General features: G+C 40.5%; 2 protein-coding genes and 1 long non-coding RNA gene across 12 annotated transcripts in view; 1 reads left to right on the plus strand and 2 right to left on the minus strand.

Moving 5' to 3' along the window:
• Positions 1–1,348, minus strand: part of mapk10 (mitogen-activated protein kinase 10) — a 45,510-nt gene extending 44,162 nt beyond the window's left edge. For 2 of the 5 annotated variants that reach the window (XM_049020602.1, XM_049020604.1), the window contains exon 1: positions 1,006–1,336. In XM_049020602.1, the coding sequence (XP_048876559.1) occupies positions 1,006–1,008 (3 nt within the window). In that variant the 5' untranslated portion in view covers positions 1,009–1,336. Of the gene's footprint in view, positions 1–1,005 lie in introns of all 5 variants that reach the window. The other 3 variants (XM_049020608.1, XM_049020603.1, XM_049020607.1) reach the window with 3 other exon arrangements.
• Positions 1,349–5,456: 4,108 nt separating this feature from the next.
• Positions 5,457–6,521, minus strand: LOC125746529 (uncharacterized). The gene is made up of 3 exons (XR_007399002.1): positions 6,386–6,521; positions 5,931–6,003; positions 5,457–5,575 (listed from the first exon to the last, which is right to left on the minus strand). It is a non-coding gene; the product is annotated as an uncharacterized LOC125746529 (long non-coding RNA).
• Positions 6,522–6,967: 446 nt separating this feature from the next.
• Positions 6,968–25,859, plus strand: part of ptpn13 (protein tyrosine phosphatase non-receptor type 13) — a 47,533-nt gene continuing 28,641 nt past the window's right edge. For 5 of the 6 annotated variants that reach the window (XM_049020582.1, XM_049020585.1, XM_049020587.1 and 2 more), the window contains exons 1-7: positions 6,968–7,171; positions 15,292–15,414; positions 17,585–17,751; positions 18,186–18,251; positions 18,728–18,913; positions 19,575–19,668; positions 22,005–22,553. In XM_049020582.1, the coding sequence (XP_048876539.1) occupies positions 15,297–15,414; positions 17,585–17,751; positions 18,186–18,251; positions 18,728–18,913; positions 19,575–19,668; positions 22,005–22,553 (1,180 nt within the window). In that variant the 5' untranslated portion in view covers positions 6,968–7,171; positions 15,292–15,296. The remainder of the gene's footprint in view (positions 7,172–15,291; positions 15,415–17,584; positions 17,752–18,185; positions 18,252–18,727; positions 18,914–19,574; positions 19,669–22,004; positions 22,554–25,859) is intronic. The other variant, XM_049020583.1, reaches the window with a different exon arrangement.

The following is a 25,859-nucleotide window of genomic DNA, read 5'->3' on the forward strand; positions in this document are numbered from 1 at the left end:
TACACGAGGGCCATTTAAAGCCAGTTATCAGTTACGAAACATATTAAGTACTTAATTCAAGTGTTTAGTATTGTGAAGCTAAACTGTAAAAAAAAAAAAAAAAAAAACCGTATTACGTTTCACTACGATCGGCAAGGCATTTTCGAAAATCTAAAATCAAATATTTCTATATCTGGAAAATATAACATTATGCAACCATGACAATATAAAATATTAATGTGTAAGATGTAGCTAAATAATCCAAGCACGCAAAACATCAGGGGTTCTATAACAGAGGAGGGAATGGGAAAACTGAGCAATCCTTGCATTAGATGTCTCGAGTTAAGCATGCATGAAAGGCAAATAATACATTAGCCAGTGTACATTACTGTGTGATGGACAAATGTTATTAGGTAAAGAACTGCGTGACAAAATCCAGTCACATAGCCGGAGTCACCATTATCTTCTACATAATTCGTGTTTGCTTTCAAATTATTTAATAAAAAAATGATACCTAGTTGTATTATATTCACACATGCTCACCTTTGATTGTTAATATAAACATAACTAGACTTAAGATTATATAAACAAAAGGGAACACAAGTGGCAAAATAATACCAATCAGTGTTTATATTTAAGCAGCCATTATTCTTGGCGACATAATGGATTATATTTGTGGAACAAATGTGACAAAATGCTAAATTTCGCCTGGGTTGTATGTGAAATATCGGTGCATGAACATGGACTCGACGTAACAAAAACAACGGCGATGGATGCTTAGCATGCAAACCTTCACCCAAGTATAAAAAGCAGCTAACTGGCCGAATTTATTCATCCTATCCGAGACGCTGGTCCCAATGAGAATTTCACCGCACACAATGGGGGGAGAAAAATCTCTTTTCCTGCAACTGCCTACTTGCTACAGCAGCATCGCCATCATTCGACTTCATTAACCTTCGCAGCGATCAATATTCATCACCCCACCCTTTAGCAGGTTTCCCGCATCAACATCACCCACGGACCTACCATTCCGTGCCAGCTGACGACAGTCCTAAGCCTTGTGACAGTCCGCTTCAAAACATCCCTGCGACATACAAGACCCCCGTATACAGCAAAGACGGTGATAAGATGGAATAAAAAGCACCAACAAATGAATGCAGATATTAAACCTGGTTTAAAAACCGGAGACTGCGATGCTGAATCACCCTCCGCTTAGCGTCTTGCAACCATTGTGCTGCAAGATGCTGGCTGTACCATTGTGGAAGCTACCAGCAGAGGTAGGAAAGAGGGGTTTAGGGAAGCGGGTTGCTGTAGAAACCGAAAGGAGCACACGTGACGTCAAATCCCATAGCAGCCACTGGGAGGGAGGAGGAAGCTTGTCCCCATCCAGCATTCCCAGCTTCATGCGCGGCTCTCCGATCTTGAAGAGGCGGACCTACATCCCTCTGATATTTAAAAGCATCACGCCTGACCGAATTCTTATAGGAGAAGATTAATGCCTGATGCCTCTACGTGATATGTGTGGCAAAATAAAATCGCTGCTTATTTTTCAATGACGGACATGTCAATGAAATTAAAGACTTCTGATATATGTTATTCCTGTTTGTCGTTTGTGTTTCACTGTCATAGGCAGCCTGGAGAAAACCCATGCGATACTGGGAGGACATTCAGTCCCTACACAGACGGAGAGGTATTGGGAATCGAAACAGACGATGTGGACAGATTTGATTAAAATAGATACCTGTAGTATTTTCAGAAGAATTCCATAGATATGCGTGAATGGCACATAAGTTAAAGAGGACTGTGACGGTATAATCTATACACACTAACATCATATAAAAGTGCTATAAAAGTAGAGTATATTTTTCAAATGTACATCCACCTCCAAATCCACTAATTCTTTCTTCCTGTGTCTCCGTGCTTCGGCCGGTACCATATTTAATATCCCGACACAGCTTGACCAATCAGCTAATCGGCTAATTTCAGGTGTAAAAGACAAGGCTTGTTGCATTCTTTACCAATGTATTTTCCTAACATAAAATACCTAATAAATGTGTATGCAGCTTGTCTCCTAGCAAGGGAAGAAACATCTCACGAGCACATCCATCACAACTGCGGACCCAGTGGTTATCTGGAGAACCCCTTATACGCCACTGTGAAACACACAGATTCAAACTATACGGTTAATTAAGACACGGCTGTCAATCTGAACTACAAGTCCTTTGATTATTGACTGTAACGTAAACATTGGGACAAGCATTCAAAGTCGATTCGAATCCGCAGTCCTGGGGTAAGAGGTGACATTGAATAGAAGCATACTGTTGCATATATGATAAAACAATAATAATCTCTTTTACCAAACATTAACATTTCTACTTCTGCCACTAGGCCAGAAAGTATTTAACGTGGATGAATCTGCTGTCAATAGTGGTCCATTTTCCAACAAATTAAGTATTACGGGGTTGACACTGATCCTCTAGTACAAAACCAGGTGCCCAGGAAGCAGCTATTGACTCTACTTAAGCATGGATTTCCTCCAGTTTTCCATCTCCACTTAAAAACATGCTGCTTGGTGCTTTGATGTTTCTAAATTGCCCGTAGTGTGTGAGAGTGTGGCTCGGATCTCTACTGGCATTCCACCCAGCCTGCGCATTGTGTTTCCTTGCACGGGCCAAATGACCCTGCCCTTTACAAGCGGGTAGGGGAATGCATGGATGATATTGTATTATATACCATAAGCAAGTAAACAAGTGAAGGTGTCAGTATTTGAAAAAAACACACGTTAGATATGCATGACAGGAACAGTTCTGAAAATGGTTATGTGCCAAGCGCAATACGGAGAGGAAGTTAGGACAGGTCTGAACATTGCTTATAAATATTAATGCCATCATGCAAGTACGATTTTTTGTTTTTCTCCAATTGGGGGAAAAAAAACATTTTTTTTTTTTTTTTTTTTAACGTTTATGTTTTAGCTTTACCATGAAGTGAAATTCGAGACTTTTGACAACCTTTTTACGGAATCAAAGGGAATCCTTCGATGCAGGCTTTGATTTTTTGCATGTACGGTCCTTAACTGGGATGAAAGGGTCTGCGGAGGTTAAGACAAAGCCTGGGATCAAGGGGATTTGTCCTGGGAGTCTGTGTCTGGAGGTGAGACTTAAGGGGGAGCTGTGACTGAAAAAGAGACCCAGGTGAAGTCGTATGTAGGAAGATTATGAAAAGACCCATAAAGAGGTTCTTTGATTACAGAATCACATAAAGCAGTACATCAGGTCTGAGATGCAAGTAAACAGCATCACTAGCTCACTTGACAGGACGCACCACAAAAATGTAATACCACATCGCGTCCGGTAAATAAAATGTCATTATTTATTCATACAAATTCTGAATTAAATTTGATTCGTATGAAGGAGGTCCTCCTACCAGTGGATTACAAACCTCCACCCTCACTGTAGGAAACATGAGTAAAATTCACCTCACTAACATTTGTAACATACCATGTGTGCAAAAAATATCATTACACTTAAAGCAGAGATACGTCAACAAAACCAGCATTTTCCTGCACCGATATAATCTCTCAACCAAAATCCCAGTAACAGGAATTATTTGTGGCAGGAATTTGGTAACATTCTGCAATGCAATGGCAGGTATTTACCGTAACAACTAGGTAAATTGGCCTATTAATAGATTTAAATCACATAAATTGCTGCCTCCAACACTTATTTAGATGGAAACTTGCAGCAAACACATGCAATTTAACACAACTTCTAAAGCCTTTCACAGAATTTCTGAATCATTCTTCACATGATATTAAGCAATTGAATAAATGAGGGATACCAAAGTATATAGTACATCAAAACCAGGTGTGGTTTCTGAGATAATTAAGAAATGAACGTCTCGTTATGCTTAGAGTCATGTATAAAACTGCTCAGCCAGCCCAGTTACCAGTTATTTTTCGTACTGTAACTTGTAGAAGTAAACTCGACGATCAATGGAGATCATTGGAAAGAAGCTTTGGTGGAAAAAAAACATTGCAGCTTCCTGGCATTTCATGGCTAATGCAACATGGGTATGGACGCCTAAAGGAAGGACAGCATGTCATAGTCAGAATTTCAAGACAAAGCAAGAAAGCAGATGTAAATCAGTCGATGACAGATCTCAAACTAAGGCTTGAGCAGATGGTTTAATCAGTTATAGCTTGTTGAGAACTATGGCGGTTCTTTTATGGTATGTGGTGCAATTTCCCATCAGAGTTTATAGGGAAAGGTACAGAGGAGAATGTGTAGAGTAGCATGACATTCATTGTACAATATGAGGTTCTAATATGCAAACCTTTGCACAGGAAGTCAGCATGAGAAAGCATATGGTTTCCGAGAGTTCCATGCTGCCTAGAACTTGACATTTTAATGAAATGGCTACTGAAATGTGCATAACAGCCTAGCTATCAATGTGTAAAGGTAGCCACGTGCAAAGCTTTCAGTGTAACTGTCTCCTAGGAAATGGGTTTGTTAAGTGAATGAGTGACTACGTCTGAAAAGATAATATGGTTTTATTGTTTGAAGTAAAAGGTTTTTTTCCGGTATAGTTAAGTCTACAGGGTGAATTCCAAGATTTGCTTTATTGTCAAATATAGTGCTACTGAGCGTATGGACAATTGTAGCCAGATGTAAGTAAAAAGGTTTCACGTGTGTAATACTGCTGAAATAGGAGCGCTTTATACACTACACTGCAATTTTAAAAATAGCAGCGTCCACAGCTTTTCACGCCACACATGTTGTAATAATATATTTCACCACAAGAGGGCAAGTTAAGCTATCACAACATCAGTTTGACACGGTGGCAGCATGGAAGGAAGTAATCAAAACTGAATTAGTTCCTGGCTGAACAGAATTCTTTTTTTTCTTCCTGGAAATGAAACTGGACCCTTGGAATCCTGTTCGCCCCAAACTGACCTCGTGGATAAAGAATATATGAATTGTAAGGCATGCAACGTACAATCACGCTTTCAGGTTTTTGGGCTTCCTTCATTTAATAGGAGCAACAAGTCATCTTAACTAAGTCTTGATTGTTTGGAAAATATAATTGTAAGACATTATGCTTATATTGCGAGATCTATTGTGAGATCCCTCGATAGCTGACCGTTTACATATCTATCCCTGTTAAGAAGAATGTAAAAAAGAAGAAGGCAAAGAGAACAAAAGAAAACAAGCTTTAAAACAGAAATTGTGATAAATACAGAAGTGCATACGAACATAACATACGAACATAACATACCAACGATGAGTTAACATGACCTTTCCTGTGTTTGACTATATTTTACTAAAGGATATTCCTTTACATAGTAAACTGCAGTACAGCGATTTCCATGAGACATTTTAAAAGTTTCAGATATTGTAGTCTAAGAATTAATATGCCAGTACATAAGAAGAACAACAGCTTCAGCGTAACTTGTTTTCCTCCAGTCCCTGCGATTTGTGGTATAAGACTTCATTTCTTTCTGATTACGCACAAAAGTCATGCAGATTGGATTCACAGAGGGAACTTCTCTTTTCATTCCTACATCGTTGGCCATGATTTACTAACCAGCAGCCACAATCTGACGTCACATAATGGAAAAAAAATCAAAAAATGGGGTTAGCCATCATGTTGCCGTAAAGATGTAGTTTGTGGTCAGGTTTCTTGTTGTGTATCCTTGCATAGCTTTGAATTACATTAGATATGGTATTGCGTGCAAAGAGCTACAAATAAGAATTTTAAAAAAAGTATTCTTGATCTTAATGCTTAAAAAATCCAAGCATTTTGAGTATGAGAATTCACTGAACAGACCACTAGTGTCATGAAATGTACTGTGTGAGCTTCTCTCTGACAGGACAGAATTTTCCTAAGCCACAGTGCAGAAAATACAGAGTCTTGCAAAGGATAAAGGGCAAAGAAAAATATATTTCACTCACAACTCACAAAACCGTTGCATCACTGACATTATGCGAAGGACGGGCACAGTGTCTCCCCTGGGTTCATCACGTCCTGTGCTTCCAGGGAGAGGCCATGGGTTAGCAGATGGAAGACGGATGTAAATAAATGGATGGATGGTTGGATGGATGGATATTGTGTTTATATGGGGTGTGTTTGTGTGTGTGTGTGTGTGGGGGTACCTGTGCACCTGCTTCTTTTACATGAACGATTGAAAGTGTCTCCCATCTGAATCACTTCAGAATTGTATCAGAATTGTAACACACCACACTGTCTATATATACACTGTTATATATTTATATTGACAAGCATAGGATAACAATCTTTTGAGCAGAAAACTGTATGATGTGGATGAGATAGATAGATAGATAGATAGATAGATAGATAGATAGATAGATAGATAGAAAAGACAGGATGTAGCCTATTGTGATCTTACTCTTGTCACTTGTCACTTTCCGTTTTTGTTTCACACATCTTGCCACCTGTTACCAGCAGTACATATGTACAGCCAAGTCTTTGCGCACAGTCGAAGAACAGTGACGCAAGTGTATAGGGGCCCAAAAAAATTCATTTTGAATTACAGCTGGATTACGTATTTACTAGAGTAACAAATCAAAGACCGCAAGAAAGAGCCACATAATACGATGTGGCAGCTAGTAAATGATAGGTAGAATGTACTTAAGCAAATTTGTTAAGATAATCCGGCAAATATTCGTCTTATCATGATCTGTGGTTCTTTTCTATTATTAAAACTCACTGTGAAAACTGCTATTTCAAATGAACGTTTCTAATAGAGAAGGCCACTCGTATAATAAACGCACGGAAACACATGCCTACAAAACATTAGTCTGCGAAGTAACTATAAAATTCATCTAGCACAGCAACACATGTCCATAGAAAACTATAATAAGTTCTTGCGGTATTTTCCTCCCGGCCGGGGGTTTCTATAGAAACGCCCGTGTTGGTTGCTTATGTGACGGTTCCTGCTTTGCCACATCGGGCCAATGAGCTGTAGGAGCCGGGTGTCTGGTTACTCCCAACCAGCACCCACTAGCGTAGCCAAGAAGGAGCGGAGAAGAGGGGAGAGGAGAGGAGAGGAGAGAGCAAAGCCTCTCAGCAGTAATGGTTACTGTACTGCGCCGAGAATTACATGCAAACGAACGACGTTTATATGCGTAGAGCTGCCGGACGCTTAAGGACGTTGTAATGCAGATACATTAAGGTAAATGGTCTCTGCTTTTCCGTTTGGGGAGCGCGCACCCATTCCCTGCTTATCGAAATGATACTTTGTTTCTAAACCTGTTACTTGTTACACAAACCCGCTCTTTGAATTTCATAGATGTTTCATTGGGACGGTGATGCTGAAAATGGGCTGGTTTCGCTCGCGTTTGCTTTAAGTTGGCCCCCTAACCCGTTTCAGGTGGTCTTTTAAATGAAGGTTAAGTTCAGGTAAGTTTGGTTTCTTCTTACATATCGTGGTAATGTCGATAGGAGTTGGGGGGGAAAAAGGAGAGAAGGAGCTGGAAAGCCTGCCTTTATCTGAAGTTAAGCGAACTAGCTAGCCCCTTTGGCTTTATAGTCGACGGAAACGGGATAATTGCTGTTTACTGGGAACAAGTAAATATTGCGGTGCTTTGCTTGTAATGTTTTGGAGAAAGGGCAACTATTTTGTCTTTTTGTTTATGAGTGACTGGTTATTTTAAGGTATTTTAATGCTGGAATATATGGCTTTAGTGACTTAATGCAAGATGGCAAAAACTCCAGAGTTGCCAAATGGTTACTGGAGTCGAATGAGTGTTGCAACCGTTCAGTAAGCAGGAATCGCAAGTTAAGGGGAGAAAAATATGCAGCCGAACGAGATTCCGCACTAAAATGCGTCCAAAGAAATTCGCCTTAGTCGATTTATATATACGTCAGTCATAGTAATAATTTCAGGCTGTTCACTTAAGTTATATGGGGGATTTATTCACGACGCAACAGATTTAAATATATTACCGGAGTGGATGCACTGGTGGTTGCAGTTTAAAACGAATCCAATCGCCAGCGCGGTTTTACTGGTGACGTTTGCTTTGCAAATGAAATATTCAACTTTAATTGAATTACCGGGGTAATTAAAGAGGGTCTGGCAAAGTGCTTAAACCAGCTACATAGCTGACTTGGCTGAAAAGGGTTTTTTTTCCATCTGACAAAAAGCACCACGTGACATCTTAAGCTGGGCTAGTTTGTGAATTTGGCATTTGAATAGGCTGAGCTGGGGGGGGAGACCAGCATGGAGTTCCAGGACGGGGCTAGGAAGACTGTTTCGTAACAAATACCGTACGATCATATTATCATGTGATGTAAATATCTTTAGTTTTCATTTTCTATGCACTTAACACGGACTATAGTTTTCTGAAAATCACAGGTGTCATTCGATTTTTGACGTAACCGGAGGAACGGGCAGTAAGCAAAGTCAGCGAGAAACTGTATTTCCCCGGGGTTTCGAAAAAGAAACCAATCGTAATTGCGTCATTTGTATAAACAGGTAAAGTGAAAATCAATCAAGCAGGAAGCCTGTGCAAACAAATATGAATGTTAGGATGTAGACGAGGAGAGGAAAATGCAGAAAAAGTTTTAAACGTGGAATTTTCTGTTTAGATTAAATAGGTGCGACCCTTGCACTGAGCAACACCAAATCGTGCCTCATCGGACACATTTTTGTGTGTTTTCGCGATGATGTACGTTCGCCCTCGATTTATTTATATTAATGCGACTCATAGAATTCTTTAACAACGGAACATACTTAACACTGGCACAATTTTGTATATACATATTTTATTATTACCGATAGTAGAAAAAAAGCTGTTTATATTTATGTGGTCCTATCATGGTTGGGCTGAATTAGATTTGTAAACTGATGCCGGGGTCATTTACATTACAATCCTTATTACTGCCTAAAGAACACAGGCAGAATACATAATGAAGCCGGTTAGGTTAATATAATACATTGGGTGGTTCACTTACCCAAAAACCAGTTTGTTTTTTTTTTGTTTAACTGGCAGTTATTTAGCAACTTCACATATTATCAGAAAGAGTCAACTTATTAATTATATCACAAAAGGGCTATAAGACCAAGCACACAGATTTAATAGAAAAAGTCTAGAACCTTTTAAGATTTCTTTGGATTATGCATTTCTTCTCAAAATTATAGTAATCATGCTGACCACTGGAATCGAAGGACTTTTTCCCCCATGCTTGGACAAAAAAAAATATCATGCCTGTGTTCATAATTTGCTCTCTTTTTGTGGCTTATTTTGGTTTTTTCTTTTAGGAAATGGCCTTCCCTCTGCTATTGTGGGGGTCCTGCAGCAGCAGCTCTTAAGCTAATTTGTTGTAGTTGCTCGTGCCCCAGAGAAGTACTTTAATTACAGGCCTATATAAAATCAGTTTTGATAGACGGTCTTAGTTAGGCAGCCATCTGTCTTTGAGAGTCTTACTTTTTCAAGAAACATTTAAACCCATGTGTTGTGCGTATTGTATGTATGTGTGATGTATGTGTGGGTTTTCGGCAAAGCTGAGCAAAATATAAGCCGAAAAGCAGAATTCGGTCACTCACATTAGTATTTGAATGATGATTGCGCCGTCCTACAGCATTGTGTTTGTGATAGAAGAGGCTGTGAGCTACAATTATATGTGGTTCAGGAAATCCACGCTGTACGATCCCCATGGTAACTCCCTCATTTGCCGCAATGGGTGGGAGAAGCAGAGACCTCACGGGCAGTGAAGCCAGGGGTGCAGATGTTACACCAGGAGAGGAACAAAGGGCAGGCTGATGCCGTTCTGTCGCTCTCCCTGTCTGTCTGTCTGGCACTTTATAAACTTTATGGCTAAACCTATTTTTGGGAAAGTGATTGCTGTGGGCTGTTCTCCCTCGATTTCCACATCATTCAGCAAATCGCAATAGGAATGCTTTGGTCCTTGGTACGAAAACATTTCTGTGTGTTGTTGTTGTTGTTGTTGTTATTATTATTGTTTATTATTATTATTATTTGGTAGTTAGGAGTGTTAAGAGATACAGAAAAGATGTGCTTGACACTTACACCTTGATGTAGTTATTTGGCCATATTCTGCTGTCATTGTTTTCTTTTTTACAAAACTTTTTTTACTTGTTCACTAAGTTATTAACACAGCTGTATATACCAGTGTATTCTGTCTGGTGATGGTAATTGTATGTTAATTTGACCAGCCATAAGCCCTCGTTCTAGGGTATTTCACAATCAGTCACCTTGCTAGGGGCATATTATCTAAATATGCTGTTGCTAGTGCATGTCTACAAGAAAACTTCTAGTTTTATAATTAACCTTCAAATGTATTAAACGTTTTATATGATTCTTTATTTTCTGAAGTCCCAAATGTCTCCCTGATGGTGTTGGGTCTGTTAATGCAGGCACACTCTTCAATACAAAAAAATGTGAGAGAGACGATTTTCTCCATGTACATATTCCAAGAACTTCATTTGTTGTTAACCTTTTTAAAATGACATTACTAGGTTGAATTTGGGTGGAGTTGTAGGAATTGATGGTTTTGTACATGCATGGGCTGTTCGAATGTGATTATGGGAAAATATGCGATGGACTGCTGCTGCACTTTTTCCTGGCAGGAATATATCCTGAAATATTTTCAGCTCAACTTGGAATTTCGATCCTTTTTCTCCTCCATGAATCCAAATGGTTTTAACAGCCCAACTTCATCTTTACACTAAAGAAATTGTTTCCGAATTTAAATGCTGGAATTTCCATTGTTTCTACAACTGAAATTAACTTGGGATTCGTCAAGCACTGACAAAACAATGGAAATGAATCACTTTTTAAGAGTCATTTCTTCGCAAAACTGATAGGAGCTTGTTGTATCCGAAAGTCCTTTCTGTTTTCTGTTTTTGAGAGTGAAGTAAAGCACATTCATACCTTGAATTAGGCAACTGCACACATATATTTGGGGGAAAAGAAAGTGACAAAATACTACATTTTAGCTTAAGATTTATATGAATTGCTGAAAGGTTAAAAACCAAAAAACGCATGCAAACTGTGTTGTTTCTTGAATTCGTGGCTTTTTAGCTTGTATTTTAACATTTTATTACAATAATTTTACGTTGCATAAATGACCATGGTAACATATTTTATGTTACTTTTTCATTTGGCAGGACAAATACTGTTTGTATTTAAGTTTTACCCGAAATTGTGTTATGAAAGTTGTTGAATGCATCTAGCAGGACTTAATTTTATGTGGATATCACTTAAGATTACAGGCATGACTTTGTAATCTTGTAAACAAGACAAATACATTGCACTCTGACGTAAACACCTGCCTGCCAGACGTCAAGCTTATTAAAACGACGGTCAATTCTCTTATCCACTTGTGTTCTTCTCTATTATATGGCATCTTAATCTTTACAGAAGGGGGTCATTCATAGTTCTGGTTCTGGCAGGGTAGTAGCTAATTGTTTTTATGATTATACTAATTACAGCTTCATTCGCATGCTGCCGTTGTTAAGACTTGAAAGCCTGCATGCATTACAGCCTTTCCGGGCTGGGGACCCGGTCCATTTCTCTGTAGACTAAATTTGCATAACAGATCCTCGATGAATGAATTTCATTTAAGCATCAACTTATCTGTGGCACATCTAATGAGGAATATTGCTCCTGTCTTTTAATTTTGCTTGGTCCTCCTCTTGGACTCTAGTGTTCCTGCATTTTAAAATAAGGTTGACATACTGTTTTCTTCAGTTTGTAACTTGCATCACAAATATAGCTATGTTACACATGATTCTTCTGTATTTTACTCTAAACATTTCTTCTTAAATTATTGCATGTGCCGTCATTTAATAACAATCGTTCTGACCGTTATCCATTTGGCTAACAGTAAGTAAACATTTTTGCTGCTATTGTCTCTCTGCTAGTCAAACCAGTGGCCTGTACTACGAAGCAGGGTTACTGGCTTATCGGGGTAACTTGTCAGATTTCAGGTACCACAGTTTAAATGGACTTCATATTCATTCGCTTACATTTTGCCCAGACTACCTTAAATCCGACAAGTAACCCCGCTTCGTAGTACAGGTTTGAAGAAGCATGAGATTGGTTCAGCCTGCTTTAGGATTCCCCTAAGCCTCTGCATAAAGGGCCTGTTAGGTTACCACTGGGAGTAGTGCTGGTCTCCAAAGCAGCCTGTCTACAGATAAAAACATTCCTCTCTGTCTCTGTTGGGGAAAAAGGGGGTACAGCTTGGCCAAAGGTCTTTGCTGCTCTGCTTGTTTGGCCATTTTGGTGTTTAATGAGCCAGTCAGCTTATAACCCACTCTCTTTTGTTCAGTTGATTAATGCAAGTACGTGCAATTTGTTGTGACTGCATTTTGAAATGATTGCTTAAAGGTATTGTGTAGATTCAATTAATGATTTAAAGTATGTGTATGTATATATTATGTGAAATAATGACAAATCAGTAGAATGTGCTGCTATATATTGTTATGTAAATTTTTTTCAAAATACAAGCTGGACTGTCTTGTTTGGCAGGATAGAAGTAGCACCTAAAATTATAAGCGTTTGTATGTGGGAGACTTAACCCCCCCCCCCCCCCCCCCCCCCAAGACCGCTGGCTTTCGCTTGAGTTTCTGTTTGCTAGGTTTTTTCTTCTCTAACCGTCACAAAAATGTTATAACTTGTACTCGAGACTGCAGGTACGTAGGCATTCGACTGTATTAGGTAACACTTTACATTAACTGCACCTTCGTGATACATTCATTGTGCATTCATAGAACATTATAAGCAGCATGTATGTATACCATAACATCCTAACACACCTTAACAGCTTAAATATACATTAATAAGACATCATGATTATGATGTTTATTCTTATATGGTGTTTGTTAATGTTTACTGCACTTGTTACAGCATGCAAGGGTGTACATGCTGCTTATGAATGTTCTGTGAATGCATTATGAAGGTGCAGTTATAAAGCATTACCCATTATATGTATAGTATATTATGTGTAGAGTAACAAATTAGTATTTGATGCACACAGCCACAGTCCTTGGTTGTGTTGGTAGGTGACATGGCCTCAGGGGTGTTGGTGGGAAACGGATGTGTTGGGGATCGCTGTGTGGCAGAGCTCCAGTGGCTCACAGCTGGTTTCAGAGGATGGATGGATGGATGGATGGTTGCTAATAACCAGCCGGCTGCAGGCCCTTCCTGGTCCTCTGCCTGCTGTAAGGAGGGAGGCGGGAGTGAAGGAGAGCAGCTGCTGTGCTTCTCCCTGATGAAGCCCCCCAGTACACTGGGGCTCCGTGACTCATTGTTACAGAAGTGCCCCAAACCCGAGCCTGTTATCCTGCAGACGTATGATTTCTTACCATCTATGTCTTAGGGTTTAGGGTTTTTAGCTACATATATTCCCAAAGTGTGTGTGTGTTTTTTGTTTTTTAACAATTAATGTACTTTGTAGCAAGTTACACACTGATAAATATAAACACAGTCTTCTTGCAATCTGTGTTACAGCCGCTTGTAGCCACAAGTACTTGATAATTGTCATGCATACAGCCAGTGAGCCGCAGATTCTGCACTTTCCTGCAGAAAGGCCTCACAATGCCGCCAGCCATTGGTAGGCAGAGGGTCGTGACTCCGGGTGTAGCGATCATCCTACTGGTGCTTTATGGGGTTACGGTTAGGAGAGAGGAGGGGCCGAGGTAGCATCTGCACACCAGCTGACATCGCTGTTATGTAACCCCATCTAGCCTGCCCGAGGTGAGGCGAAGCAGCATGCAGTCTGCGTGGGGAATGCTCGTCCACACCTTTTACACTTCTTCCACCCCAGGAGTCAGCATATCTTTCTCTCTCTTCTCCTCTACACTGTGACTCGCATCTTTTTGGATCAGGATAAGGCGTGACTCATCCGTGAAGGGGACCTGATGGAACAAGTCCATGCCAGGCTAGGGATGTGTGAAGTAAGGGCTTTTGACTGATCACTGTGTTATAAGGGCAGAAGCATGCAGTCTGTGCCTGAGTTTTCTGTCACTGGTTTGGGTATTGGGTTGGCTGGTAGTTTCAGGAGCAGTACGGGTGGCTGATCCGAAGCGTCTTATCAGATGGATGAGTGTGATATGTCAGTCGTCCGGGGGAAGCCAGATATCAAGCAGTCACCTTCCCGCCAGTCTTCTGAAACCTTGCCTGCATGGAGACTGGAGTAGCTTAAGCTGTAGAAGCTGTGCCAAGTGGGCATATAGGGTACCTGACCAGGGCAGGCTAGTGACCTTTGCACCTGTTTATGTTCGAGGCGCACAGAAAGCCACGTGTGACCTTTGTCTTGCTGGGACCTGAACTTTTGATTTAAGGCCTGTTTGAAAGTGACTTGATCAGACGTCATTTCACCTGGACCTCGCCGGGTAAAAGTGCAGTTAACAAGCTTCTGCGTATCTGCCAGTTCGTAATGCCTCCCTGCATAAGCACCCAACACCTTTTTGTGAGAGTACAGAAGCTATAATTATAGGTGTCTCTTTCCAGAATACGTTGCATGTTATCGTTGTATAAACTTATTGATTCCAAATGGAAGCTGGAAAATAGCAAAAATGTGAATAATGATATATAATTTCAAAATGTGTAATCTAATTGTGTGTGTGTGTGTGTGTGTGTGTGTGTACGTTTTTCAATCTGATTAAGATCACAAATGTATTTCTGGTTAAGCTATGATCAAATAGCACAAAACTATAAACTCAGCAATAAAATTATAACTATTCTGGAATTTGATGTGGGATTTTTTTATTTTTTTTGTGTTGCGTAGTCCAACCTGTGGATGATATTGGACGTCAGTGTTAAAAGAATTCTATACTTTTGTTTAAAACAAATGACAATAGTATAAATATGAGTGTATGTGGACACATTTTTTTTCGCGTTCTTGCCTTGTAGAGTAGTATAACCAGTACTGCAGAGGATAAGCATTTTTTAGGTAAGCGGTTTACTATAATTTATATGTATGATTGTATATTGCTAAAACATCTGACTTGCTTGACTCTGAATCTCTTATCAAAGTGATTTATATGTTTCAAAGTGATTCAAGTGATTCATAAGTATTTCTAGAAGAGGAGATGAGTAAAGCAGAGGGACGACTGAAGGTGTTTCCTAGGACACAGACTCCACTAGGATGCTGGGCCTCCATGATTTATTGTTGAAGGGTGTTGTACCTTCTGGCCTCCTATATCTGACCAGTAGTCTAATCTATCCTTCATGGTTTTTACAGTTTTAGATAAATATTCCTAAAACGTATTCATTCGTTTAAATATTTTTCTCTTGAGATCAATTTTGGAACTAATTTCTTCAGCAGAGATGATGCACGTGTCTTTGGCGGAAGCGTTGGAGGTGCGGGGAGGGCCTCTGCAGGAGGAGGAGGTCTGGGCCGTCCTGAGCCAGAGCACCGAAAGCCTTCAGGAGCTGCTCCGCAGAGGTAATCGTCTTCAGTACGTCAAAGCGTTAGCATTGAACTTTGAAAGTAACTTGTATAAGCTGGGATACTATGTACATTTATTTAACTTCTGTAAATGCTTGTTAGGAATTGCTCCCAACTTCTTATGTCTTCCCAACAGAGGTCTTCAAACTCATAGATGCTTTCTTGCTTATAATTGTTTCTCGTAAAATTTTGCACCCTTTACGGGTAAACCACTCACTCGTTATATGAATCGCCTACTGGCGTGCTTTCTTGTCATACCCATGTACCCTGCTCTTGTCTTGATCAGTGATTCCCAACCCGGTCCTTGGGGACCCACAGACAGTCCACATTTTTGCTCCCTCGCAGGTAAACATGGACTGTCTGGGGTCCCTTAGGACTAGATTGGGAAACGCTGGTCTTGATTTTATGTACTTCAGGTTCTTGATCCCATGTTTATACAAGCAAGTCGTCTTCCTGTCAGAACATGCGAGACCTCTGGTTATGATGCAGGCTAATTAATAGCATAAGTGAACAGTCATGCTGTTCATGAATTATCATGAATAACAGTGGGGGAAGAAGCTAATTCTGTGAAATAATTGTAGAATCCTATAATAGAGCTACCACTTGTTTTGAGAAATTGTCTACACAGTATTTCGTGCTTCAGTTTCAATCAGCAGAGAACGTCCTTTTGTGTTTGCGTTCATATTTACATATAGACATTGCATACTCTCTCAACCTCAGTTTTCACTGAGCTCCCAGGAAGTATGCCTGGCCACCTTTCCTGGAGACATATCTGGAGAATACTCATTTTATTCATTTGAAAAGGATGTATTTTTTGCACTCACCAGTTCAATATGATGGGTGTCAATTGACATTCTGATTTACCCTCAAGTTCATAGCACATTTGGTAAACATTGAGGTTGGTTATACAATGGAGGAACTCTCTGCACTAAGAGTACATTCTGCTTGAGTATTGTGTAATTAGGTTGTATAAATGTATTGTATGGAAATTCTTTTATTTTTAATATTAAAAATACTGTCAAATACCTATGCTACAAGCAAAGCAAAAAATAAGACTAGTGTGGACCTTAGTGAAAAGGGTTTGTCTGGAAGCACAGTGTCTGTGTTGTTGCAGTGATAAGGATATGGCAGTCGTGGTACCGTTGGCAGACAAAAGCTGCATTATAATCCAATGTCTGCTTTCATGGTGGATGTTCAAAGGCCTGCTTTTTCAGTTTGAGCTCATGCCAACCTCCTTGACCACAGGCAAGAAGAATCTGACATTTTTATTACAGTGGACTGTGCTTTTTCGTTAAAAATATTTATTTCCTTAAGTTCATGGTGCTTCCAGTGTTCTGGATTGAAAAATTGTGATGTTAATATTCAACATTCAACATAAACCAAGATTATATTCTATCATTGTCAAATTCCAACGTTGTCAGGTTAGTAATTAACCATTGCTATGCAATATAAATCTCCATTCTAGCCTCTCTGCGTAAATGTTGTTTTTGCTAAGCCATACATAAGTTTACCATTTTTGAGGGAGGATTTTGGAGAAAAAGGATTTCTGTGTCATATAGACATCCTATGATCGTCAACCTCAATAGTTAAATTCTGCAGATTAGCATACTGTGTGGTTTTTGGTGCTTAGCAATGATTGCGTTTGTAAGATAATACAATATTACATTTACTCATATTTAAGTTACAGTATTTCAACATGTATTCTGTATGTTGATTTTAGGTAATTATTTATTTTTTTTTCTAACGTATCTTTTGCTATATGTTGTATGCAGTTTTTAATAACCTGCCATTACAAGCCAGTATTTTCAGACAGGATACGATGTTTCCGTCTTAACTGTGAACTTTTTCTTCTAAAAGCTAATCACTATAAATACATCTATAAGTGCTTTTCTGTTTCTCAGCGTTGGAGTTGTAGTGCGCAATAACCTGGTAGGTTATAACCTGGTAGGCTCAGTGTACCTAATAAAATACACTCAAGGGCCACTTTGGCATTTTTATTTGCATCCATTCCTTGGGTGGCGTTTAAGCTAGAATCTAGATGCCTCTTCATACATATTCAGTGTTAAAGTGATATTGACGCTGGCCGCCTTTCTGTCTCGTTCTCCGCATTAATCTCAGCATTAATGTCTGTATAGTCAGTCTCTCTCGCTCTCCCTCTCCCTTCCAGATACCCCCGCTCTCAGTTTCACCATCTCCCCATGGTCCCTGCTGCTGATGCCTTCGGGAAACATCTCCTTCACAGACGAGAATGTGACTCAGCAGGACCTGAGAGCCTTCACTGCCCCAGAGGTCCTAGAAGGACTAACCCTGACTTCTCTCTCTGATATTGAAAAGGTTGCGCAGTGTTCAGTGTTTGTTTTGCGTCTTTTTTTTTTTGTTACGGCACAGGGCCTCTCATTGGTAGTTACCAGCTGTCAATTCTATTTGGTGCCAGCGTTATATAAAAAAAATAATAGTTAATATTCCGATTTTGAAAATGCTTCAGCATTTCTATTTGCGCATTCTTTTAAGAACAAGTAAAAAAGAAATAAGCATGTAGCCCGAGAGCCAAGACCTGATTCTTGTGTTTTCTGTGCAAAGGTGGTAAAGTGTGAGTCGTCTTCTCTACACTGTGTCACGCCTCCGGAATCATCGCTGAATGTTGTATTTGAATTAAACTTGTCAGTTTAACCCCCCCTCCCAGTGTCAGCATCACATGATTAGTGGGAGCAAATTTTGGTCTTTGGTTTGATCTTCTCTCTGATCGCTGCCAATGTCGTTCTCCTCAGATGCACATGTACTCCCTGGGAATGACCCTCTTCTGGGGGGCAGATTACGAGATTCCTCAAAGTCAGGTAACAGTTCTCAACATCTTACAACAGAGGCTTGTGGGGGGGGGGGTTTCTTCCCTCTTGAGGTCACATTTAATAGTAATGTGATACAAATGTTAATTTGAAGCCAAATTCATTCAATTCACTGTTTTAGCTAGCGGTGTGCCGGTGTTTGTCAGTCAGTTATTTCACAAATACATCAAATTAAAAATAATTTAAATTTTAAGTATTGTTTGTGTAGGTACTGCATGTTGCGCATATACTTATCCACACAAAAATACTCACACGAATAGACACACACACATTTATGTGTGTTTTGTGTATATCAAATTGTACCTTGCATGCAATCTTTTTTTGCAAACAGGCTTAAGCCGTGATTGAGTGGTTACTGTCTTACCTTGTCTGAGATGAGTGGGGAAGCTTTAACTCCCTATTCCATGACCTAATACTTCCTTGAATAAGGTTTGTGTTGAAACATGGTCTGTGTTTTGCATGTTCAGCCCGTTAAGCTGGGGGAGCACCTGAACAGCATGCTGTGCAGCATGTGCGATGCCAGGACCCACGGCCGCATGTCAGTGCGCACCGTGCTGGACGCCTGCAGCGCGCACATCCGCAGCTCCAACTGCGAGCCATCCTTCGCCTACGTCAGGAAGCTCGTCAGGCTGGTGCTGGGCAGCCTCTCTCAGGTGGTCCTGCCTCTCACAGCACGGCCCTCGGACAATAGAAACACATTTGCAGATTGACAATTGTGCTAAAATAAAACTAAGAGCGTTATTTCCATCCAAAACATAAGTTGTGTGTGTAGTTAAGGTTTCGTTTTTTTGTCATGGGTCGTATTTGTGTAGTTATCTGTTTTATTGCTTTTGAGAATATTAAGATGTCAGCTTTTCTGTGTTGAATCGTACTGCACTTCAGAAGTCACCTGGAAAATGTGTTCTGGTCTGTGGATATAATAGGTTCTTGGGTGAAATGAGGTAGCAACAGCTGAAAGGTTAGGGTTAGGTTGGTGACCTGTGAAATGAGTTATTTCCAGAGGTGGAGATTTCAGGTCCAGAGAGTACAAATCCAGACCAAGGTTTTGTTTCAACCGTCCAGTTGAGTATAAAGAGTCACATTCACAGAGTACTTAACTGGTTGGTTGAAACAAAATCTCGATCTGGATTTGTACTTTCTGGACCTGAAATCTCCACCAGCTACTTGTTGTCATGGACAGTATGTTAAACTTATCATCGTCATCAGCATCATGGCTGTTATGTTTATCACCTCAAGGTGAGAGAGGAACTTTTTCTCCAGATCTGTTAACCCAGACATTTTTATTTTCCCTTGTGTCCTTTTGTGTCATTTTAGTTGGACGGGCTGCTGTCAAAAAGTGAACGGGAGTCGCTTCCAGAGCGGAGCAAGGAGATCAGGGAGCGACTGCGGGGTAAAGGCCTGCCCACAGGTAACGCAGAACCCGTGTTCCTTCCGGGGCCGTCGTCTGCTGAAGCAGGATTTCCCCACCCAGTCTTCGAGGAGCCACAGACAAGCCACGTTTTCTCTTCCTACCACTTCCTTGTCAGGCCGCCTGCCTTTACTGTCTGCGGTACCCCGAGGACTGGTTTGGGAAACGCTGCGCTATAGAGATGCTACGAATGATCTGTGGGCTGGGCAATTTGTCTAATTGATGGGAGGGTCAACAGTGTGATCTTTTTTCCAGCTTTAAGCTTGTTAACTTATGTCCTGCATGTCTGGACATCTACTGAAATCTGTTAACCATGAATCATCTATTTTATTTTTCTCAGTAGATATTTAAATTGAGGGCGGCATGGTGGTGCAGTGGTTAGCACTGTATGGGGCGGCATGGCGGTGCAGTGGTTAGCACTGTTGCGTCACACCTCTGGGACCCGGGTTCGAGTCTCCGCCTGGGTCGCATGTGTGCAGAGTTTGCATGTTCTCCCCATGTCGTCGTGGGGTTTCCTCCAGGTACTCCGGTTTCCCCCCACAGTCCAAAGACATGCTGAGGCTAATTGGAATTGCTAAATTGCCCGTAGGTGTGCATGTGTGAGTGGATGGTGTGTGAGTGTGCCCTGCGATGGGCTGGCCCCCCATCCTGGGTTGTTCCCTGCCTCGTGCCCATTGATTCCGGGATAGGCTCCGGACCCCCCGTGACCCAGTAGGATAAGCAGTTTCGAAAATGGATGGATGAATGGATATTTAAATTGATATAATTGAATGAACCATGTATAATTGGCATAGTACCTTACAGTAATGAACAGAAATCCTAAACAGTGTTGCTGTAATATAGAAGCAGTCGGTCAGGGTGGGTTTCTAATAACACCGCTCCTGAATTATTTTATGATTTTCCGGACACGCTCTGTTAGCGGGAATCTGGATTCGTTAGGTTAAGTTTTGACAAACCACAACTTCTTAGCCTTCTCTGCAGTGATGGTAAATCTTCTGGTGCTTCCCGATGTACTCGTAGGTTGCGCATAAAGACTTGCGTTTTTGTCCGCACATTTTTCGTTTAGTTTTTTTTTGGGTTTGTTTGTTTTTCTTGCGCTTTATATAACAGCAGCGAATGTGTTCTGAATAAGGGGTCCATCAAACAGGCTTATTCTTTAGGAGAATGTAAAAAAGACACTGCGCTTCCATTCAGTCTAGATGTATCTAGATGTATGTTCTCCTACTCAGGATTCAGATGATTTTCTTGTTCTATTAATGAAAGTTTTTTTTTTTTTATGTTTGCAGTTATGAACAGTCAGTATGCTGAAAATAGTCCTTTCGACCAGGGTTCCTGAAATTTTAGTCCCGCAGTGCCAGTCTGTAACGCAGTTTGCAGATTTCCCTGTTCAAAGACACCTCATTCAACTAACCAGCCGATTACCAGGTTTAATATCTGTGTTTTGAGCAGGGAAATCTGCAGACTGTGTTGCAGACGTGCCCCTCCAGAACTGGAATTGGGGAACCCTGCTTTAACTTGTATTTAATAAGTGATTTAAAAGTTTTGGATTTATGTATCGCCTAACTACTTCTCTTGGATGTGGTCACTGGGGGGACTGGAGCTTAGCTCAGGCAGTCCGGGGTATAAGGCAGGGGGCACACCCTCATGGAATGCCAGGTCTTTGTATAGTGCACACACACAGTTTAGTGGAGCCAGTTAGCCTGACTTTATGGTCCTGGACTACGGGAGGAAACCAGAGTACCCAGGGGAACCATACCCAATAGAGGGAGAACATTCAAACTCCACACACCCAGGAGACGCGAGACAGCGGTCTGACTCACTGGGCCTCTCTGCCTCCTTTAAATTATTGATGCCACTCTGATGTTTTCTGTTTCTTTACGATCCAAACAAAGGTAACCGTTTGCGCCTCTGCAGTGAATTTATTGCTTCTGAATTTATCGCTAAACTAATAGCGGCTTAGTTTATAAATAGGTTTAAATCTGTCTTCTGTGCTCTTCTGTTATTAACATTACCGAATGTGCCTTTCTGTTGTCATCTCTTGAACCCCTTCCTCTTAGGGACAGATATTATTTGTTTGGTATGGTTAAGGTTAATTAAGCCACTGAGAGGCTGAAGGTGAACTCTGAAACTTCTTATTCCGTATCTTAAACTAGATATTGAACATTTTGGAAGTGGGTTCTAGAGCAGGTTGGGCACGAGAACAGTTGGCCCCTTTGTTTAATTGTCATGTGTCCCTCTTGAAGTCTCGCGTCTTTGTCTCTCCGCTAAATGTGGGCATTGCTTTATGTTTTATTTAGCTGGTTTCCATTCTCAGTCTGTTCCGTTTTGTTCCACAGGACGAAGTGCCGCCCCGCGAGTTCTGGAGCGCTATCGATCCCGGACCCAGGAGCAGGCACCTCTTAGCAGAGGCCTCAGCCGCTCCATGGGGTCCCTGTCCATTAATGACCTTCTCCAAGGAGAAGATGGCATCTCCCATTATCCGCCTTCAGAGTACCACCTCGGAGAGTTCTTCTCTCAGCAGCACGGGAGGCCGGTTGTGGCTGAGAGGAAACCCCCATCGTATCACAGAGATCCTGGCCAGTACAGGAAGAACTGGGCCTCCTCGATGGATTTGGCCTACTTCAATTTGGATACGGTCCGAATCGGGGCACTGGAGGAGGCTCGTAGAGGCAACAGTGCCCTAAGCCAGAAATCAGGGGGCAGACGGAAGTCCTCCACCCGGGCCAGGGACACCAGATACTCTGATTATGGAGCACCACAGTCCCAAAAACCACACCATCTCTCAGCCCCGTCTGTGAGCTCACAACTCAGCAGTGCATACGACAAGATAAAAGAGAGACAACGGAAGCTCCACGCACTCAGACAGGCCATGGATGTAGCCGAGGGTAAGTCATGTCATCAAGGTGTCTTTGCTAAACTATGTGGGAGAGAACTTGATTTTTGCATCATGAGCTAAAAGATGTTTTAGGGGTAGAGCTGAACAATATATATACACACACACACACAGGATCCCAGACTTAAGCGTTTTGTGTGAACCTAGCTGGCTAAATTAGGGGTTGAGGAAGTCAGACTTTCGTATAAAAGAGGGGTTAGACAGCACTGAGTGGCCTTCAGTGGTTTCTGAGAATACTCTGCAACTAACCGAGAAGTTAATTCGTTTTAAAATGTCATGTTTTGCCAGTATGTATGAGTCACCGTGCAGCAGCACGCCAAATGTCTGGTTCTACTTAGGAACATTGCAGATAAAAGAAAAGGAAAGTTGTTTTCTGCAAGGAAAGGGTTTCCTCAAAAGCGTTTAAACACTTCTTGAGTTCTTTCCATGTGCTTGATTATTTATGGAGGATTTCCAGGTAATTTTCTGTTAAATGATGGCAATATAAATGATGCATTAACATGCGGGGTGTTTTACTTTGTGAAAGTTTTTGTGACGATGCCTCTGCATGTCACGGAGAGAGACGTTCTCTGTGAACCTCACTGTCAAGCCTGCCTCTGGAAGCTTAAGGAAGAAAGTTATGTACGGAGTCGATATTTACATCTTCTGAACCTTCTCAAGAACTGCGAACCTTCTCATTTTTTATGTTATTGGATGCTGCTGTTCACTTCCCTGGGCTTGTCAACTTTTTGAGTGTTTTCTTTTCTTTTTATATGGGGTGTAAAGTTCACGCCTTCAGATTGCTGGGTAAAAGTTCTGAACGTATATCAGTGAGTTTTATGTTTCTTAGAAATTGGACTTATTGTGATTTCCTCTCATTAAGGGTAATTATCAAGGAGTCAAATGCAAAAAAGGCATCTCATAAAATAAATGATGAACTAGCATTCATAACTGCTTCTCTCTAGCTTAAGTTGTACAAATAGTGAAGCTATATATGATATAGCCTGGTTCATTTATTTCAGTGCCAACTGAAGACACTTTAGCAATTGCATTTTAGGGTTACATGACTTAATGGTTTTACTATCTTCATTCTGCTTTGATTTGCGCTTTGTTAGGGGTGGATGATGCGTGAAAAATGTATCACGATTTTTTTTTTCTTGCCAGAACCACAATCCACCATCTTGCCACGATTCTTTTTCATGTTGGTTTTAAGATTTCTGAACCGTGCAACTAAAACTAATTGCCTTATTTTTTAAAACTTAAACTTATAAGGTAACAACCTAAAAGGAAAAATAAGAGCATACTGTCGGCTGATTTTTTTTTATTTTTTTTTATTTTATGTGGTCAAAAGGGCTTTTCAAATTGTCATCCAACATGCGAGCTTTATTTGCAAATTTTGCAAGTAATTTGGTTTTCGAAAATATAAACAATATACGTGTTATCGATGTTATTTTTTGAGAAGCGTTATTCTCCTACATGCCATCAGTACCGCTACATCGCATAACAGAGAATGTGTTTTTTGTTGCCCATTATATGTTGGGATGAGGGTGTGAATTTCAGTTTATTGGTGTGGCGAAACAGATTTGGCTGACAAAACAACTTCAGATGCATGTATGAGCCATAGAACTGCGACTGATAGAATGTGCACTGTCACATTATACTAACAATCTCTTCGTGAAGTACAGTTGGGCAATTAAATGAAAACTTAATGAAAACCAACATTCACGACCTCTGAATTGCTCATTTGGGTTACTCAATTTTTATGTCTTTTTTGATTCGGTTAATACTTTAACAATTTTAATACTTTCCGTGCAGAAAGTTTCCGCTACCAAAAGTAATAGCACCCATCGCTTTCAACACTAGCAATATTTAAAATGCGGTGGAAACCACTTATAGTGATCAGTTATAGTGATCAACCCCTTAATGGATCAAAAATGGATTGTTCTTGTACAAAAGGTTTAATTCACTTATAATCAAGTTGTCTGCTCACAGTGCTCATTCTGGGTCTTTTTAAACATGACGACATATGGAAAAAAATTTTAAACTTCTATAATTTTTTTTTTAAACTTTTGATCACCCTACTTTTACCTTGCAATAACCCGTGTGCTTCTGGCTAGCTACCTGAGGCTAATGGTGCATGCACAGAAAGCATGATGGGAAAAAGAGTCACTTTCTGTCAATTACGAAATATAGACTCATCAAAGTATGATAAACTGCCAAAAATGGGCCAAATGCATTTCGGCGTTCGGGGTTGTGTTGTGGTTAGTGGCCGAGCGGCAAAGTGATCTTTTGGGTGTGTTGAGTGAGATGTGTGCATGAAGCAATGGTTAGTGGAGGCCTGAACACAGACAGGAAGTGCTGAAGGGAAAACTGGAATAAAATTCTGGAAAAACAGCAGGAGCTGTTCGCGTAGCTCATACTTAAGACAGCTCAGTTCCACCATTAAGTCAGAATCCCCTTTTGCTCTGTCAGGCAAACTACTCATTCATTAATATATTTCAGATGTAAATATTGTGCTATTTCAAAAATGCGTGTCCAATGAAAAGATCACTTTGAGCACAGAAATTTAAAATTCCACAGAAATGTAAAAATCCAGCCCATAGGCATTGTAGGGCACAAGAAAATGGAAATTACTGAAAGTGATACTAAGCAATTTCAGGGCAGGTAATAGAGGTAAGACAGGAAGCAAACATGATGTGCTAATCTCCAATAACATTATTGTCAAGTTAAACTTCTATGAAGAATTTTGAAGACCAGCAGAGAGTAAATTACGAGTTTAAAATGATGCTTGACAGATGAAACTGAAACTAGACGTCACTGATTTAAAATGAACTTTTTGGGCGTTTTAAAGACGGGTCAACATCATTCACTATCCATATCAGTCATAGTCATAGCCACACTAAGTAGTTTGAAAAATCCTTTCCTAATGCAAAAAAAAGCATGTGAAATGGATATACCCAAGTATTTCATGATTGACTTAAATATTTTACTATTTTTTTTTTTTATATTTTTGTGCAGGTTTTCACATTACCACCACTGCACTCTCACAAGTCCTGTTATCAAGCCTCTGACATAATCAATCAGCTCATCAGACATTTTACATAAGCGTAGCATATACAAATGTGTGGTGACTGAACAGTTACACTGCAGGGAACCTCCCTTAGGTTGGCAGTGCATATACATTGTGGATATTCAGACCGACACTGGTATTAGTAGCATCTGAATAGAAAATATGTTTCTCATAATTCTGACAGCAACGTGTCCTCACCATGCCATGTTTGGGGGCTCAGATTCTGCCCCCGCTGTGTGTGTGTGAGTG

This window comes from Brienomyrus brachyistius, chromosome 7, assembly GCF_023856365.1.
Source record: "Brienomyrus brachyistius isolate T26 chromosome 7, BBRACH_0.4, whole genome shotgun sequence".
NCBI classification, from domain to species: Eukaryota; Metazoa; Chordata; class Actinopteri; order Osteoglossiformes; family Mormyridae; genus Brienomyrus; species Brienomyrus brachyistius.